At 35.5% G+C, this 17,144-nt stretch overlaps 2 protein-coding genes and 1 long non-coding RNA gene across 5 annotated transcripts; 2 read left to right on the top strand and 1 right to left on the bottom strand.

Moving 5' to 3' along the window:
• Positions 1-1,378: 1,378 nt before the first annotated feature.
• LOC107812887 (S-adenosylmethionine decarboxylase proenzyme) lies at positions 1,379-2,903 on the top strand. Its single transcript, XM_016638064.2, has one exon. The coding sequence runs from the start codon at positions 1,601-1,603 to the stop codon at positions 2,687-2,689; it is 1,089 nt and encodes a 362-aa protein (XP_016493550.1). The 5' UTR covers positions 1,379-1,600; the 3' UTR covers positions 2,690-2,903.
• Positions 2,904-6,788: 3,885 nt separating this feature from the next.
• On the top strand, positions 6,789-11,911 carry LOC142172948 (uncharacterized). 3 transcript variants are annotated; one of them, XR_012702207.1, is made up of 4 exons: positions 6,826-7,011; positions 7,354-7,670; positions 9,759-9,895; positions 11,780-11,911. It is a non-coding gene; the product is annotated as an uncharacterized LOC142172948 (long non-coding RNA). The 3 variants fall into 3 exon arrangements; XR_012702208.1 differs by lacking the exon at positions 9,759-9,895 and having other exon boundaries at positions 6,828-7,011; positions 11,780-11,898; XR_012702206.1 differs by lacking the exons at positions 9,759-9,895; positions 11,780-11,911 and having other exon boundaries at positions 6,789-7,011; positions 7,354-7,730.
• LOC107812890 (potassium channel KAT3-like) lies at positions 8,336-16,485 on the bottom strand. The gene is made up of 13 exons (XM_016638067.2): positions 16,160-16,485; positions 13,731-13,946; positions 12,382-12,543; positions 12,234-12,291; positions 11,797-12,114; positions 11,466-11,705; positions 11,108-11,206; positions 10,982-11,014; positions 10,644-10,829; positions 10,322-10,399; positions 9,788-9,848; positions 8,844-8,984; positions 8,336-8,655 (listed from the first exon to the last, which is right to left on the bottom strand). Exons 1-13 carry the CDS (start codon positions 16,369-16,371, stop codon positions 8,552-8,554), a joined length of 1,908 nt encoding a protein of 635 aa, XP_016493553.1. The 5' UTR covers positions 16,372-16,485; the 3' UTR covers positions 8,336-8,551.
• Positions 16,486-17,144: the final 659 nt, after the last annotated feature.

The raw sequence follows: 17,144 nt of genomic DNA, 5'->3' as shown, positions 1-17,144 counted from the left end.
TTACCAAGTTTGTTAAATTTTTACTGAAGTATCAGTGGTTGCTACGAGTACTATTTGCAGCCTTTGCTGATCAGTGTCCTAATCTCAATGCGTGGTTTCTGGTTGAAGTACATGGTACACAGTGATAGGAGTTTTGCTTAACCTTGAGCTTAATTGGCAATTTTTCTCATTTATAAGTTTGCATGTCTTAGGACTTGAAAGAAAAATGTATGTAGGGTGTCATAGAAATATGTGCATACTTGCTCTCTTTTGATCCCCTCTAGTAAGTAGTTGTAAGCTGATGCAATTTCTGTAAATCCTATCTTGGCCAACTATCTCGCTCAGCAATTTTGTTCAGCTTTAAGTGCTGCTAAGCTCCAAATTATTGCTTCTTTTTCCTGTTTCTTCATCTATTATTATTGTTATTACTGTTATTAACTAGTGAACCATTTGTCATACTACTCTGCAGTTCATTGTTCATGGGGATCTATGGTTGTATTGTTGTTGACATGAAGTATCTGTCCACTTAATACGTATTGCTCCAGTAATATCATTAACGTTATCAGGTCTTAGAATTCCTTTTAGGATAGTTAATCACAAATGCTGGTTAAACTGTCCATTTAATATTGGTTGTATTGTTGTTGACATTAAGTATATGTCCGCTTAATACGTATTGCTCCAGTAATATCATTAACGTTATCTTAGAATTCCTTTTAGGATAGTTGATCACAAATGCTAGTTAAACTGTCCATTTATAAGTACATTTTGAGCCTTTAAGTTATTATCTACGTTTTTACTTTTTAATCTTGGTTAGTATTTCGTTTTGGTTTCTGATAATATTTACTCTTCTTTTCGTTTAAGCTCTTGGATATCACCAGTCTAGAATCCACTTTATCTCTAGTTCCATTTGGCATCTGACTGTATGATGTCATAAACTACAGATGAAAATCCTACTTACAGATATGCCATTTGCTTTTGTGATGTTTGGAATGCATTTGATTTTAGGTCATCTGACCCTTTCTGTCATTTTGGACTCCTTTTGTTACTTCTGTTGTTGTTTGCACTTTGCCATTGTGATTGTTTAAGTTGCTCTTATTATGTTACTTTGTTTCAATGCTATCTTAAGTTTTAGTTATCTTATTGGCAAATCCAGGTGAATGATCTAATGGAGTCGAAAGGTGGTAAAAACTCTAGTAGTAAATCCTTACCCTACGAAGCACCCCTCGGCTACAGTATTGAAGACGTTCGGCCAAACGGTGGAATCAAGAAGTTCAGATCAGCTGCTTACTCCAACGTAAGTATCTGGATTTCATTTGTTTTGGATATGAACCTTAGAAAATGAGCTTTAAGAATTCTGATCACTTGCAACTTTCTTATTTTTGTATATGTGCAGTGCGCTCGCAAACCATCCTGACATTCCTTAAGCTTCTCTCCTGCACGTGTCTCCTGACACAAAAAAGAAAAAATCCCCAAAAAAAGTTCCTTCTGTCAATTGTTTTTGTTGTTAAACCCTCACTCCTTTTCCTCAATTTCTTCCTTCTGCTGCTTTCTGCTCTTGCTCTCCTTGGCTGTGAACAATTTTCTTTAAAAGATCATTTGTTGCTGTGAACATATTTTCATCATGGAAGTGGCATTACCAGTTTCTGCCATAGGCTTTGAAGGTTATGAGAAGAGGCTTGAAATTTCTTTTTTTGAACCTGGCCTTTTCGCTGATCCTGAAGGAAAAGGACTTCGATCTCTGTCAAAAGCACAATTGGATGAGATTCTAGGACCTGCTGAGTGCACCATAGTTGATTCTCTTTCTAATGAGTGTGTTGACTCCTATGTCCTCTCTGAGTCGAGCCTTTTCATTTATTCTTACAAGATAATCATCAAGACCTGTGGTACCACAAAGTTGCTTCTCTCAATTCCTGCCATCCTGAAGTTGGCTGATACCCTTTCACTCGAAGTACAAGCTGTGAAGTATACCCGTGGGAGTTTCATTTTCCCTGGTGCTCAGTCGTTTCCTCATCGTCACTTCTCTGAAGAAGTTGCTGTTCTTGATAGCTACTTTGGAAAGCTTACTTCAGGCAGCAAAGCTGTGATTTTGGGCAGTCCTGACAAACTTCAAAAATGGCATGTTTACTCTGCCTCGGCTGGACCTACTCAGTCTATGAACCCTGTGTACACTCTTGAGATGTGCATGACTAGTTTGGATAGAGAGAAAGCTTCTATATTTTACAAGACTGAATCTAGCTTGGCAGCTCAAATGACTATTAGATCCGGCATTAGGAAGATCCTTCCCAACTCTGATATATGCGATTTCGAGTTTGATCCTTGTGGTTACTCCATGAATTCTATTGAAGGAGCTGCACTTTCTACTATTCATGTTACACCTGAAGATGGTTTTAGTTATGCTAGCTTTGAAGCAGTTGGATATGATTTTAAATTCTTGAGTCTGGGGGCACTGGTTAAGAGGGTACTGGCATGTTTCCAGCCTGATGAATTTTCTATTGCTTTGCATGCTGATGTTGATCTTGAGCTACTCGAGAATACATGCTCTCTCGATGTTAAGGGCTACTCTCTTGCTGAGTGGAGCCCAGAAGAACTTGGTAAGGGTGATTCTATTGTCTACCAGAAGTTTGCTAGGAGTTCCTTCTGTGGGTCTCCAAAATCTGTTCTGCAGGACTGCTGGAAAGAGGAAGAGAAAGAAGAAAAGGAGTGGTGTTGAGGGTCGTTTAGTTCAAGTGTTGTTTCTGGATGTTTCTGGTGTCTAGTTGTGGTGTTGCTCCTTGTTTCTCCGAATAATGGACTTCATGTCCTGGTTTTCTGTTTTTTTTTGAATCCGTGATGAAAATTGTGCTAAGTTTGGCTCTTTGGTTCTCTACTAGAAGCCCCATTGCTTGTATTTTGGATTAATACAGCATTTGATTGTTCTCAGTCCACCAACTTTAAAATTTGATTTTTTCTCTTACGTTGTCATTTTTTCTTCCTGGATTTGCAACCTACCCTGTTTTACCTTTTTTTTCTAGTGCTGGCCATTAGCTACCACAGATTTGCTGTATAAAAGAGATGTCAAGTAGTGCCTAAAGCAACTACACGCAAAGAAAAGATGTATTAAGTTGTACAACATCTAGCTTCATCCCAACACCAATACAACTGCTTAAGACCCCGATACATTTTCATGGAACTTGGATGTACTGTACACCAAGAACAGTGCACTCCTTGAATGGTTTTCTTCAGGTCATCTATGTCTAGCACACAAAGGTGATGGTTAAAGCTGCAACATACCATTATTGTGAAAGTCTGTTATTTCCCTCTATAACCTCTTTGTAAAGCTCGCATAAAATCTGTCTTTGCATGGCTAGCCTTGATACACTCCTACAAGTAAGACTAAGATCACCCAAGCTAACAGCTTTCCTATTTCCTCAACGTGTAAGTCGCACCCCACTACCTCCTAGACTTAGAACTTATATAGCAAATGCCCTCCTGGTAAGACGTAAGAGAAAGATGAGCTAGACTGCTTAATTTTTCAGCTGAACACATCTGCCGCCACTTTGGCTTTGCCTTGATGACAAAGAATGGACCCCTCCATGAAACATCTTTGGATACCTGGCTAAACCCAAGAAACTGTGTATTTCTATAGCAGTCGTGGGTCTAAGCTATTTCTAACTGCCTCGATGTATAAATTCCACCCCTTGATTAGTTTCGTATAAATAGACACAACGCAAACATTTTCTTTAATAATGTGACTTGTATTATATGACATTTACCTTCATGAGCCGGGGATCTATCAAAAATAGCCTCTCTACCTTCAAAGGTAGGGGTAAGGTCTGCGTAAATGCTATCTGATACCCTACTTTGTGGGATTACACTTACAATGGGTTTGTTGTTGTTACCTTCATGAATGTGGTTTTACTCTAAACTCAGTAAATTTAACATATCTTAGATGCTAAATATATAATTCCTCTTTTACGCACGTTTAACCATTTACTATATTCTTTTTATTCATCAGTAGCACTAAGCTTAACGCTTTAAAGGCAAATATAAAACCGATTTCAACATCCCACAATTGACCCTAAACATCCCTTCAAGCAGTCCAATTCAATATTTATATTAGTGTATAGGAATCATTTATAATGCTTATTAACCAGTGCAATTTCCCCCTTGATTACTTCCTTTAAATACACAATTTCACAAACACATACAAAGCCTCTCATATTTTTAGTTCAAACTATAGGAAAATAAGCCAGTGAGAGCAATTTGCACTTTAGATTCGCCTAATCCATTGAATAAATCAGGGACCAGAGAGTTAGATATTTGGTGCAGCCACCATCTCAATATTGTAAAAGGACAGCAAACTCGAGAATGCAAATACTCCCATAGCCACTGCTATTGAAAATACAGCCAGCTTTCGACAATACAAGGCTGCTTTGGGCTGTTTTTCTCGCATAGATTCCGACATCATAGACCCTGTGAATGCAAATATCAGTGACAACATAAATGCATGAAAGATAGCAGGCTTTCTGGTGAATATTATAGTTGGTACTAGGTTTCCATCTATTCTCTCCGATGGAAGTTGTAGAAGTGCAATAAGAGTCAGATAAGCAATTCTGAATATGGCATCTTTTGTGGCTGTGGAAAATTCATCTTTGCCACTAAATGGTCGCTTTCTCGAATCATGATCACTTGTTACGTTCATAACAACTTACTGTGAACAAGTTTTGTTAGGAATTGGTGTATTATGACTTATGCTGCCTGTTGCACTTTCATTGAGGGGAAAACTGCATTGATCTTATATATTGGGAAATCAAGAACGAAAAGTGAAAAACGCGTAAATAGGCCAGGGAGGCCCCGAGAAAAGAATGGGGTGTTTCTCGGTAATTTCTCTGTCACATCTTAAAAGTGATAACTTAATTCAACGCTTGGAAATTTCAGGGAAATTTTCCATCAAAATAGGTGTGAGCATCGGTCTGTTCGGTTCGGTTATGAATATTATTGGTTTAACATATTGGTTATCGGTTTATAAATTTGATACACCGATAAGATATCGGTTATCAGGTATTGGTTAATCTGTTATTGATCATTATCGGTTTGGTTATCGGTTTACCCGATAAGATAACTCAATTTAGAGTTAAGCAAAAAAGAAAAGACAATTCACCGGAGTTAAGCAAAAAAGAGAAGAATTCACATAAAGCATACTAAAAACTTATGCTAGGAGTAACTAGTAAAGTCTATCAAGAATGAAGATGAAGCAACTGAAGAGTGGGGTTGAGAAAGAATATGAGAGAATGCACTGAAGCCCTAGCATTTGTATATACTTAAGGATAAAGTCGTAATTTTATTAATTTTTATTGGGTTATCGGTTAACCCATTAACAAAATTGGCAAACTGAAGTCCGAACCGATAACCCAATAGTAAAAAAATTCTAAATCGTTATCGAACCGTTAACCCAATATCGATAACCCAATAAAAAATTAACGGTTCGGGTTATTGGTTTTACCCGGTATATGCCCAACCCTAAGTCAAAAGAAGTAGTACATAGTTCTATTATTGTTTGTCTTCCTATAATTATTTTGGTATCCAGAATTCACTATCCCCACCAATTATTTCAATTCCCAGTCTATCAATGGGAATAGCGGTCCATACCAACTTTTTTTTCTCTTCTCATTTCTCAAGGCTTGAACTATGATCTCTGATTAAAAATGGAGTCCATCCATCAACCCTTGGTGATAGTTCTATCCATAAACCCCTTTATTATATGACGTAGTAATTGACTTCACAAAATGTTTAAGTTTTAGTTAAAATTTTGCGCTTGGGGGTTGGGACAATATTTTCTTATAGTAGTTGAAAAACAAGTATTTGATAGTAGGAAAATATTAAAATAATTGTTAACACGTTTATTTGACGTAGAATTAAATATCACGTTAAACTTTAAAATTGAAGAACATGATGAACTTGAATTGTTCAAACTGTAAAAGTTATACTGAAATAAAATAGTGTCTTATATTATAAAATGTCTAAAGAAGAAAAAAATTACAAATAAATTGGGACGTAAGAAATACAACATTTGAAATTTACGCATTCTGAATTTATAGTTTTACAGGTAGACATGAGATATTTATTTTATAGTTTTGCGCTTAGAAGTCGCATATAAAACAACTAGTTTATGTCGATTTTTGTGCAACATTTGTGACATTTTTATAAGGAGTGTTGTTAATTGAACAAAATTAAAAACATTTTTTTTTCTTTTGTAAAAACTAGTTTTTACGCTCTAAATCTCATGAAAAAATTAAATTTGTTACAACACCACAACTTCTCATTTAGTGTATTTCCATTTCAGTTTGAATATTATGTTGATACAGTTGTTTGTGAGGTCTGGAATAAACTCGAAGGGTTCAAATGAGTTTGGTACAATTTGGAGATAAGAAAAAGGCCGAATCCACCAAATGAGCAAAAACCTCTTTCAATTAGCATTGGCTAAATGAATAAATTTATTTAAATCATTCTCTTCTCTCAAATAAGAAATGAAGTAAAAAAAACATACTCCGCTTCGCTTGTATGACACACTTTTCTTATTAGTTCGTTAAAAAAAACGACGCAGTTTTATAATTAAAAATAATTCAACTTTAAACTCTTCATTTTATCCATTTTATTCTTAATGAGAAATTTTTATAATCACATAAATATTAATGCTCCCATAAATTTTTTACCCCTAAGTTTTTAATACCATAAATTTTAAAAATATTTTTTTTCTTAAATTCCATGGCGAGTTAAATTAATTTACCTAAATTAAAACGGAGTGAGTATTAATTCTGGTAAAACTTTCCCTTCCTAATATCGTACATATCATGTCCAAAAAGTGAAAATTGGATTAATTTGATCTAAAAATTAAACCAAATTGAAAAAACGCTGACATTACTCCGACAGGGTCTCGTCAAAACTTTAAGGTTGCTCCGTTGTAAGCTAATTTCTCAACAATGGCAAAGCAGAAGGAAACTTCCGCCATTGAAATTGACGATGAGAACAGTAACCCTAATATCTCCGTCAATGGTACTCTCTCTATCTCTCTCCATTAGCTTATGCTTGAAACTTATTCAGTCTTTTCTCCAATTGCAATGAAAACTTTGGAATCGTCTTATCTTTTTAGGTCATTGAATTTTAGGTACTTTTACATGATTTTGTAGTGTTACAGCCTTTAAAATCTGCTCAAGTGCAGCATGTATTGCTATTTGGTGATTACGATAAAATGACATCTTATGCACATACTTTTTTCTCTTTGTTAAAAAGTTCGAACTCCATTGAATTTTCCTTTCTTGCAAGAAATGTTAAAAATATGTGAGAATTGAAAGTAATATTCTTGAAAGTTTATTAAAATCTTATTTTTTGAATTAGGAAAATACATGAATATTATATTCGTCAGGGTGGTCGAGCCCGGTAATGACAAGCTTTTGGGATCAAACCTAGTATGGGACACAGTGAACAAGGTCCAATTTACTTATTCAAGATTAAAAGCAAGCCAATGCAGTTCGAAATCCTGTGCGGAAGGTAGACAGTAATGACTATAGTACACCAACAAGTAAGGAAACATCATTCCAAGGAGATAGCTTCGGTTAAATTAGTACTACGGCATAATCACTCCAGTGAAGAAGCAACGTTTGAAGCTGACGATGATATGAAATTGAGAAATCCTCACCTTTTCAATCTTACATGTAGGTTGAGTTTTAATTTGTGTTCACTTTTTAATGAGATGCAGAAATTTTTATTTTGTATGTCTTGCTAAAAAACTGCAGCTTTAATGAGACTAACCAATGGTCATAATTTTACTTGGGAAAGATTCAGACAAAAGGTATAAGAAGAAAGCCATCGTACTCTAAATTGCTTTCCCGTACTTCCAGAAAGCATTATAACAGTATCTCAGTGTAGTGAAGTAAATTAGTGAGAAAAGAGAGAGTTATATGGGTACGTACCTTTGATGATCGAATCAAAAACCAAAAGGAATGTTCATTGTTGGTGATCAGAGCGAAAACCAACTTGTGACATTCATTATTGGTGATAAAGTGAAAACCAACCTAGTTATGTTTGTGATGAACACGGAAAAATCATCCCAGTTGTACTAGAAAAAATATCATCAAAGTGCTCACAATATATGTAAACGAAGGGGACTGAACTAGGCACATGATCCAAACCAGAATAAAGGTTTCTATCTCTTTACTTTTCTGCATATTCACATTCATTCTTGTTTTATCTGAAAACTAACAGTTTGTATTCTGCGGTGTTGATATATGTGAGCGTCCCATGATTAGATGGGAAGTATGGCTATACTTTTTGAATTTATGATGTCATGAGGAATCTCTCTCTCACACACAGATCAAAATTGACAAGAGCTCTACTGAATTAAATAAGAAACAGAAAAGTGCAAATACAATATATGCTGTTGAGATACAGAAGTTGCTTAAGATATTTCCAGAGAGTTGCTTAAGATATTTTCTGCCAGCTTCAACTTTTATGCATCTAGTGATTTGGCTTATCAACACATTATCTTCTGTACATTTGTTTCATTGTTTCCTCTATATAGTATAAGAGTTCATTCTCAAAAGATATACAAGCGATCACTCTCTCGCAGAGCAGCCAAATCCTCCATTTGTGAACCATCTGCCATGACAATAGTGGTTCCTCTTTTCCCAAACTTTCTTTCTGCATCCACCAAATAATATAGTTAGACAGGATTCTGAATATCGTCATAATTCCTTTCTGGTAATCTTTTGTTGATTCAAAAGGATCGTAAATCTCATATGAGCGGATGAGTAGAAATAAAATTGTTGAAGGGACTTGCTGAATTCAAAAAGTACGAGAAGATTTACGATCTTTCAAAATTTGCTCACCTGCTATACTTAGAAGATGTTCAACTGAATCAGGTAGATGGATTAGTTTTCCTCTTTCATTTGATGTACCATCCGGATGATATCCATGAATTATCACCCTTGTAGGAAGCGTCTTTGACAGGGCAGGAGCTGTGGGTATTACTGCATCCAAAATGAGGGCTTAGAATCCGTCAAGTTAATTGAATCAATGAGAATACCATAGGAACATCTGAAGCAAATTTTTGTCATATGCATGGATACAGAAAAATAAAGTTAAAAGTAGTAGTCACACCCATTCATGGTTGAAATGGAACAGAAAGAAAGGAACATTGAGAAAGGGTATAGCAGATAATAATCAACATATAATTTATCTATTGATGATTTAGCCTGTTCAGAACCAGCCCTTTTCTCATTTATGTCCATCACTTCTGATTATTCTCTATGATCCAGAATTTTGAGTCAGTGGGTTCAGAGTTCTCCTAATGTTCACATTAACCTTAAGTCAACAACAAGATAAAAGAACATAACTTGGCTTTCAGTTAAATGGTTATAAGTATCAAGATTACATCAAGTTCTGCAGAACTGATAATAGTATCTTAACCAGATAGAACTGGTATGCACATTCCACCTCTCTATGTCTTGTATCTCCAGAAGTACAAAGGATAGTATAAGAGCACTTGAGCTCCAAACCTAGCTGCTGTTTCATGATAAAGATGCAGCTAGCATAAAATAACTCCTTCTGTTTCCACATTTTATTATTTTCACATGAGTATAGAAGGCCTGAGACAAAATGGGTTCGACTAAACTCTCTGAGAATGAGCTACATTCGTACGGTCTCTTATTGGGCTGAGTTTCCTTATCAAAGAAATAGGTTATATGATATATATTTTATCTTTGGTAAATTTTGATATGAACTGCATACTTTTCTATCATCAGCGTTGATTCAAAGTGAAGGGAAAGCTTACTGTTTTCTTGTTGAACTTGTCCGGCATGATCTTCTGTTCCAGCCTCAATCACTGTGGCTTCCTGCAAGAGATCAATGAAACAACATAAAATTTATTCTTAGTGAAAAGGTTGGAAGTTTCCATTTGTCGGACTCTGCTTCTTACTTCTGCATTTGTTGCACTTTTAAATTTTGCTCATTCTGCATGTCAACTAAGAGATCATTGCAGTTGTCATTTGGAGTACGTTTTGTTTCTGTCAATGGAAAATGTCTAAGAGTGCTTAGAAACTTACCAATTGTACCTTTTTTTTTGTTCTTTCCAATTTCTTGGGGAAGTTGGGGATATTGTTTGAGTTTGCTACTTAGCATGAGATAGTTTCTTGTAAATATTTTTCCATGCTCATCATTATTAGGTCCATAACTCCGGTAAGTTTGCAAAAGAAAGCAGGTGTATTAAATTTGTCGGTAATGTTCAACAGTAATGAAAAACAAGTCAGACTTAAGTTCGTATTCAATTTAATGCATTAGGTTTTGCAAGTTAATGACAAAAAATTACCTCACTGTTTAAGTCATCTAGAAATTCTGATATGACCGGCATCTCTGCTAGCTCCTCCTTTTTCAATCCCTTCAGATGCTGATAATATAGTGCCACAAATTAAGATCAGCAATAAGGGTGACATAATTAAGTATAAAACAGAGATATAACCCAGGGAAGAGCTGAATGTTGATCTAATGGGAATGTAGTATTTTCTGATGTCTGATAGTCTAACAAGGATAGAGTGAGGTACAGGGAAAATGGATAACTCACTTTTTACTGGGAATATTATGATATTCAAGAATATTAGTAGCAACTAAATAGAAGGTACCAGAGCATGCACCTGAAGAAAATTGGAGAGAATTATCTGTCCGTCTTCTTTAAGGGGCTGAACCAGTTGCTTGAAATGATGATGACTAATACGGACAACTTGAGAAAGCCTCTTACTTCTCACTGTGAAAGGTTGAGGGATATTAAACATCACACCTATTTCCCCAAACATTTCTTGAGACCCCAACTTCGAAAGAAACTGTCAGCAGCAACATTTGAACTTTTTATCAGAAGAATTAATAGTCATATATATCCCAATTAAAAGTTGTTTGCATAGAGAATTTTATGTCGAATCATTGTAGCTCTATACTGTTAATATCTTCATAAGAGAAAAGTGAAATACGTTCGGACCTGTTCCGTTCCGTTCTTGTATGTTACAACATCCTGCAGCGGTCAGTTAATCAGTAAATTGGTAACTGTCTGGGAATACCAAGAGAGCTAATTAAAACTTGAGTAGTTGAGTGAAATGGCACATACCATGGCACCAGATACAATAATGTAGAAATCTGTTGGTATCTCATTTTGAATAATGATATCCACGTTTGGTGGAAAATACTCTGCCTTTATCTCTGAGACCTGTAGTATTAAAAGTGAAACGACATATATAGCTTAGATCTGTGGATTGCTAAAGCGCACAGTTTAAAACAAGAACAACATGATCTCTGGAAGGTAGCTAGCTTATTGAAGAATATTGATTTGAGCTTGAAGGTAGATTGCTTATTAAAGAAAAACAAAAGGGGGTGGCTTGTTGTAGTTTTGATGATTACAAAACAAGCCCTCTTCCCTGTTAATAACAGATTAAATAAATTAGCTGCACTAGGGATGAAAAAATTACCAACTGGACTATAAAATCTTCGGGGACTCCTTTGAAAAGGTAGGTATTTTGTAAGGTTGTACGAAAGAGCTGCTGTGAAATGCTAGATCTTATAGCCTTTGGCAAGTCTTCTAAAACTTGTTCTTGCTGTAGTTCTGTTGTCTTGAATTTCAGTGTCAAATGTGCTAGCATTTGCTCTTTTAGTCCTTCTGGAAGTCTATTCTTGCTCGCATATCTCAAAATCTGATTGATGGCATCCCTCTGCATACATTCACAAGTAATTTGGTTTATGGAACTATGAATGATCTTGAAAAAAATCGAGAAAATTAATGCAGGAAAATGATCGGTCCACCATGGCAAATGTTCGAACAGCATGATGAACAATAAGGTTAGTCATGTTGCCAATGAAGTAGGCAGTAAGGCCAATGTTGAGAAGCATGTAAAAGATGGTGAAAATCTTCTCTTCAGTATTCACAGCATAGAGATCACCATATCCGACTGTTGTGAGGGTTGTAATAGACCAATACATGGAGTACGTGTATCCTTGCCAGATGCTTTTTGTTTTGAAATCAGGAATATTTTTCCCAATCCAGGTATCCTCTGAATTATGATAACGTGTTGCCAGCCAGAAATAGAAACACCCTGCTGAATGTACTGAAAATAATGTCACCTGTCATGTAATACAGTACTAAGAAAATCAAAGCCATTTCAAGTAGATATATATTCATGCCTATAATATATGATCAGGTAAAACAGATGTAATGTATAGCTAAGATGACAAGTATTTACACAAATAAGTTTACAGTATCTTGTCCAGAAGTAGCTGAATCGAGTGTCCTTCTCCAGCCTGGAAGGAATTAAGGGGAAGAGATCATACATAATAGAATTTCATGGTACATTTCAGAATTGACTCCATGTTTAAGCATTGTAAGTATACCTTGAGAAGAATTCACTAACACGGCGCAAACGCCAGAGTCTTAGCAAGTTGAGGAAGCCAAAGACTGGTCCTCGGTTCATTTTTCCAGTGACGATCCGATTTATGGTTTGAAATGGTAGAGTTGAAGCTACATCCATTGGAAACCATAGATGTGTGACGTACCTTTTCAAACAGAAGAAAATACTGAAATTGTAATCTTCATAGGCAAAACTGAGAGAAAAAAAATTAATTAAAAGAAACCTAAAAGATTTGTCCAGGGCCTAGGTCCATGGCACGTATTGTCCCCTTTAGGCTAACATGCCTCACAAATTTGTCTCTTGTGCTACACTATTATCGAGTCCAAAAGTGCGCATACAATGGGAACTTGTGCTATGTCTTATATATAAAGCTCTTTCACTTTTCTCACCCATTCTTATGTGGAATTTGCCTGAAGTATTATGTGCACCCTTCTTTGTCAACCTAAGTTTTCCGGTCCTTTTATTTTACATGTCCTTGTCGACCTGCCCTCTGTCATGGAACACATATACCCCTCCGAAGGGACTCGGTTCATCGTTGAGGTTTGCCCCCACCGTACTTGAGGAATAAGTTTACAACTCTACTGCCATATGCGGACACATGTGGTGGCAAGCGGGGTTCAATTGGACGCGCTTCATTAAAAAATAATAATGTGTATATGTATAAATTAAGATTAAAGCTGTATAAATTTTGTACAGATATTTTATTTGAACCCACTTGACAACTACTATTTTACGACTTAAGTTATTTACTTCTAAGATTGAACCCACTTGCACAAATTCCTGGGTCGGCCACTGATGACATGTATTTTCAGCCTCATGGATTTATAATGGCTACACCATTATTGAGCCCAAAAACGTGTAATACTATGTGAACCTATATTATGCCTTATAAAGGTCTCTCGCTTTCCTATCTAGCTATCTCATTTCGACGTGAGATTCCCTTGAGGTGTCATGTACGCACCTTCTCTTATATCAAGAAATACAAATATAAGAATTCTCTCTTTCTTTTCTTTTTAGTTTTCTTTTTTGCATCAATAGAAGTTTCTTCCAATACAACTACACTTCTCTACTCAAGTCCCTTCAAACTTTTGCTGCACAAACAATAAGTGCCTTCTCTTAAAGCTTTCTCTGCATTGTTACCTACTAGTTTTTATTTCACGTGACATCACAAGAGTACCATTTATCAAGGCTTATCGCGATACAATCTCGTCAACATGAAGTTATTAATTAAAATGCATGTACAAAAAAATATTTCCATTTAACCCCTTGACAGCAAGTAACCACTCAGAAATGCCCCAGCCTGAAACAAAATGAACGTATATAAGGGGGTACCTGAAAGCTATTTTCTTATGTTCTTCAACGAGCAAGTAAGTGGATTTGTCCAAATATGCAACGAAGAAAGTGAGAATAATGTCAATAGCAAAGAAGGCGTCCACCACTAAATCAACTGGCAAAAGTCCTCCAGTTGCTGCCTTTTTGAATGCCAGCTCAAAGGGAGATGCCCAAGCTGAGTACACCACCAGTACCACCAGAAATGTTTGCCACAATCTGCATTTGCCGTTAGGTTATTTTTATTAAAAAGAAGAGTGAAAAATTCTCCTTTATATTTCAGGCTGAATAGTTATGATAAGATGCATGTATAGGTTTGCTTCTTTTTAATTTCCTGAGTTTTGTAGAGTGTTGTGGAATATTCTTTCTGTCACAATTTATATATTCCCTCCGCTTTAATTTATGTGACATACTCGTTTTATCAGTTCGTTCTAAAAAAAAATAATTTATATTTAAAAGCATTTTAACTTTAAACTCGCAATCTTGATATATGTCTTAAGAGTATATATAATGGTCCTCTATTTTCTTTTGTTGGTTTTCTATTCCCCTGTTCAAGTCTCTATTCTCATTGAGTCCTTGCATGTCAAGTCTTTCCCCCTATGTATTAGTGATAGAATTTAGCAATTCTTTCCTTTGTGAAACCAACATCGTCTTTTCCAATTGTGATATATCAAGTAAAATGAGGTAGTTCCGACATCTTCATTTTTCAGGGGCCTGGACATGATAAAAAGAATCCCTTTAATTTATTTTCGTTTTCCATACTTTGCTACGTCTAAGGGGCTGACAATAAACACTTTTATACCAAATTTGGCACAATAATTTTTTAATGCAGTCCATGGAATTCAAAACTTCCAAATATGTATCAAGAAGTATAGAATATCCTACACTTTATAGTAATATTTTTTCTTGATAATTTCCACCAATAGACAAAATTACACAATAATGCACTCCATAAGTTGACCTTGCACTATTTTAGCTCAGTTATAAGTTTGTAAATATGTAGCCAAATATCAATAAGATCTTTCCTTTCCCCATTCCCTCTAATTATAACAACCACATTTATTTTTTCGGCACCTACTTACCCCTATTGTAGTTCTCTTCTCATTTTTCAGCCATAAATATTTAATTTAATTAATAAAAAAGAAACAAAAATGAAAACAAAAATCATGAGTTCCCCTTTTTTAGTATAACCATTGATCGAGACACTCAATCAACACTCATTCGTGCCTTCTTCCATAACCAATACTTCTCCGAATTGTGTTTTTTTTTATTTTGTATATCTTCAGGTTTATACATACCTATCACAACTACAAAACGCAAAAACAGACGCGAGAAACCTAAAATCTCATCTTCTTAAATGCTAATCTTGTTAAATTTCGATTATGATTTTGTGAGAACAATACTCATTCCAAACAACTAACAAATCGGAAAACTCAATTTCTGAAATTGAATCTTTGAACCACCTTTAATGGTGACTTTTATTTTTCAAATCCTTTGTTAATCATTAGAACCCGGAAAGTAATTGAAGGAGAATACCAATAGTAGAGAAATTTTGGGTGCAAAGACTGACACGGGAAGAAGAAGAAGAACGAAGAAAAAAAGGGTGGGCTAACGGGTGAAAAGTAAATTTCAGGTTATGTACAACCTGAGTTACACTGGGTAAGGACTTCAAATAGGGGCCATTTTCTAATGGTTGTTGGGCCAAGTGATACGAGATATAATTCTCCCTTTCCAATATGATACTTTGTTCGCCACCCAACATTTTTTCCTTCAAACCAAGTAACACATGACGCATATCACCAAATTCATGGGCTTATTTGGAGAAAATTGTATGCCACCCATGCCATCAAAATAATAATGTTTTATCTATACTGCAGGGAAAGACAATAATCAACTCGTTCTAAACCATCACTGCAACTAGAAAGTTACTCTCCTCATACTTGCTTGTCAAACCACAACTATGGTACGAGTTTGTTAAGCTAACCTAGCCCAAAAATATTCTTTAACACGATTGATAGTGTCTGCTTTGGATCAAGTTTGCACAATTTTCTGAAAATACCGCACACGATTAAGAGTATGCGTACATCACTTTTCTCATCCTTCTTTTGATGATCTCTACTTGTGAACCGTGGCGGAGCCACCTTGTAGCAAGATTTTTTTATATGCATATATATATATATTATATGTTGACTCTCCTAGATTTTTTCATATGTTTACTTTTATATATTTTGACATCCCTTAAATAAAAATTCTGGCGTCGCTACTCGTTGTGAAAATGGAAACTTCAACAAGAGAAGTAAGTTTTGTCTCTTCAAGCAAGAAGTGGTAAAAGACTATAAGATCCATTGAAAACGGTCTTTAATCAACATGTGTAATAAAGTCAAAGTACTCAGCCTTTCATGACAAAAGGTGTTGAAGGAAAAGGGACATACCTGTATCTACGGTCATAAGGAGCAATAACAAATCTTTTAAGCTTAACAGAGCCTTCACCCATCACAGTTCCAAAAGCTGGCAATATGCTGCTCGAAACTGAGGCTATGTTACGTATTTCCCTGCTTGAATGCCGCCGGAACAACAACGGCGTCGGAGATCTAGTCTCCGTTAATGGCGCCGGCGACCTCGTCGGTGTCTCTGGCAACGGCATTTTGTTGGCTGAGGTTAGACAGGAAAATTTGAGAGGTGGATTGGGTGAAGCGTTGCTGGAGACTTAGTTCTTTTTATTCCTTTTCTTTTCTAAGGGAGGGTATAGTCATCTTAAGCATTATCATATCAATAAGTCAAACTCTAGGGAGTATTATTTTAGATGGAAATAATTCAGTTTTATTTATAGTATAAGGTCGAGGAGACAAAGAGAGATATACAATGGTTGAACTTTAATATCAAGTTGGTCATAACAAGCCATGCGATTAAGGATCAAATGAAGATGCTAAGATTAAGATTAAATGATCGAAAAGACTGAAAAATATATCATTCTTTTATGAACAAATAAAAGAAAGTATATTACAATGATATTGAATTAAAGAGTACCAATTAAACTTTGAAAAGTCGAAAAGCCATATAGACTTATATTATATTATATTATTAAAAACTTTGGAAATTTGAGAAATCCAACAAAAAAAAGTAGTACAATTATATATTAGGAAAATAGAATAGCGAAGTCCTCGTACCAAAGCGAAACTTGTTAAGTACTTTATACAATTAAACTTTGAAAAGATGAGCACGTAGTAAGGAAAACGTAGAATTCTACATAAAAAAATTAGAAAGTGAAATCCTCGTACTAAGGCGTAACTTTAAAAACAGAGTACTCTCATATCGAAGAGTAGTTCGCTATGCCTCCGAATTCTTTAATCAAAGATTAGGGCAGAGTCGTTGAATTCACGTGGAATCATGTGGTGAGAAATTAATGCACCCTTTAAG

Source organism: Nicotiana tabacum, chromosome 18, assembly GCF_000715075.1.
Source record: "Nicotiana tabacum cultivar K326 chromosome 18, ASM71507v2, whole genome shotgun sequence".
Taxonomy (NCBI): Eukaryota; Viridiplantae; Streptophyta; class Magnoliopsida; order Solanales; family Solanaceae; genus Nicotiana; species Nicotiana tabacum.
The sequence above is the reverse complement of the archived record's forward strand: the minus strand, read 5'-3'. Positions and strand labels throughout refer to the sequence as shown.

Bases quoted from the DNA above. Each gene is read 5' to 3' on its own strand.
- LOC107812887 (XM_016638064.2), top strand. From the start codon at position 1,601: ATGGAAGTGGCATTACCAGTTTCTGCCATAGGCTTTGAAGGTTATGAG.
- LOC107812890 (XM_016638067.2), bottom strand. From the start codon at position 16,371: ATGCCGTTGCCAGAGACACCGACGAGGTCGCCGGCGCCATTAACGGAG. The intron at 11,207-11,465 runs GTAATTTTTTCA...TTAATACTACAG, and splicing joins AAGATTTTATAGTCCAGTTG to GTCTCAGAGATAAAGGCAGA. The intron at 8,656-8,843 runs GTGAGCAAATTT...TGGTGGATGCAG, and splicing joins ACATCTTCTAAGTATAGCAG to AAAGAAAGTTTGGGAAAAGA.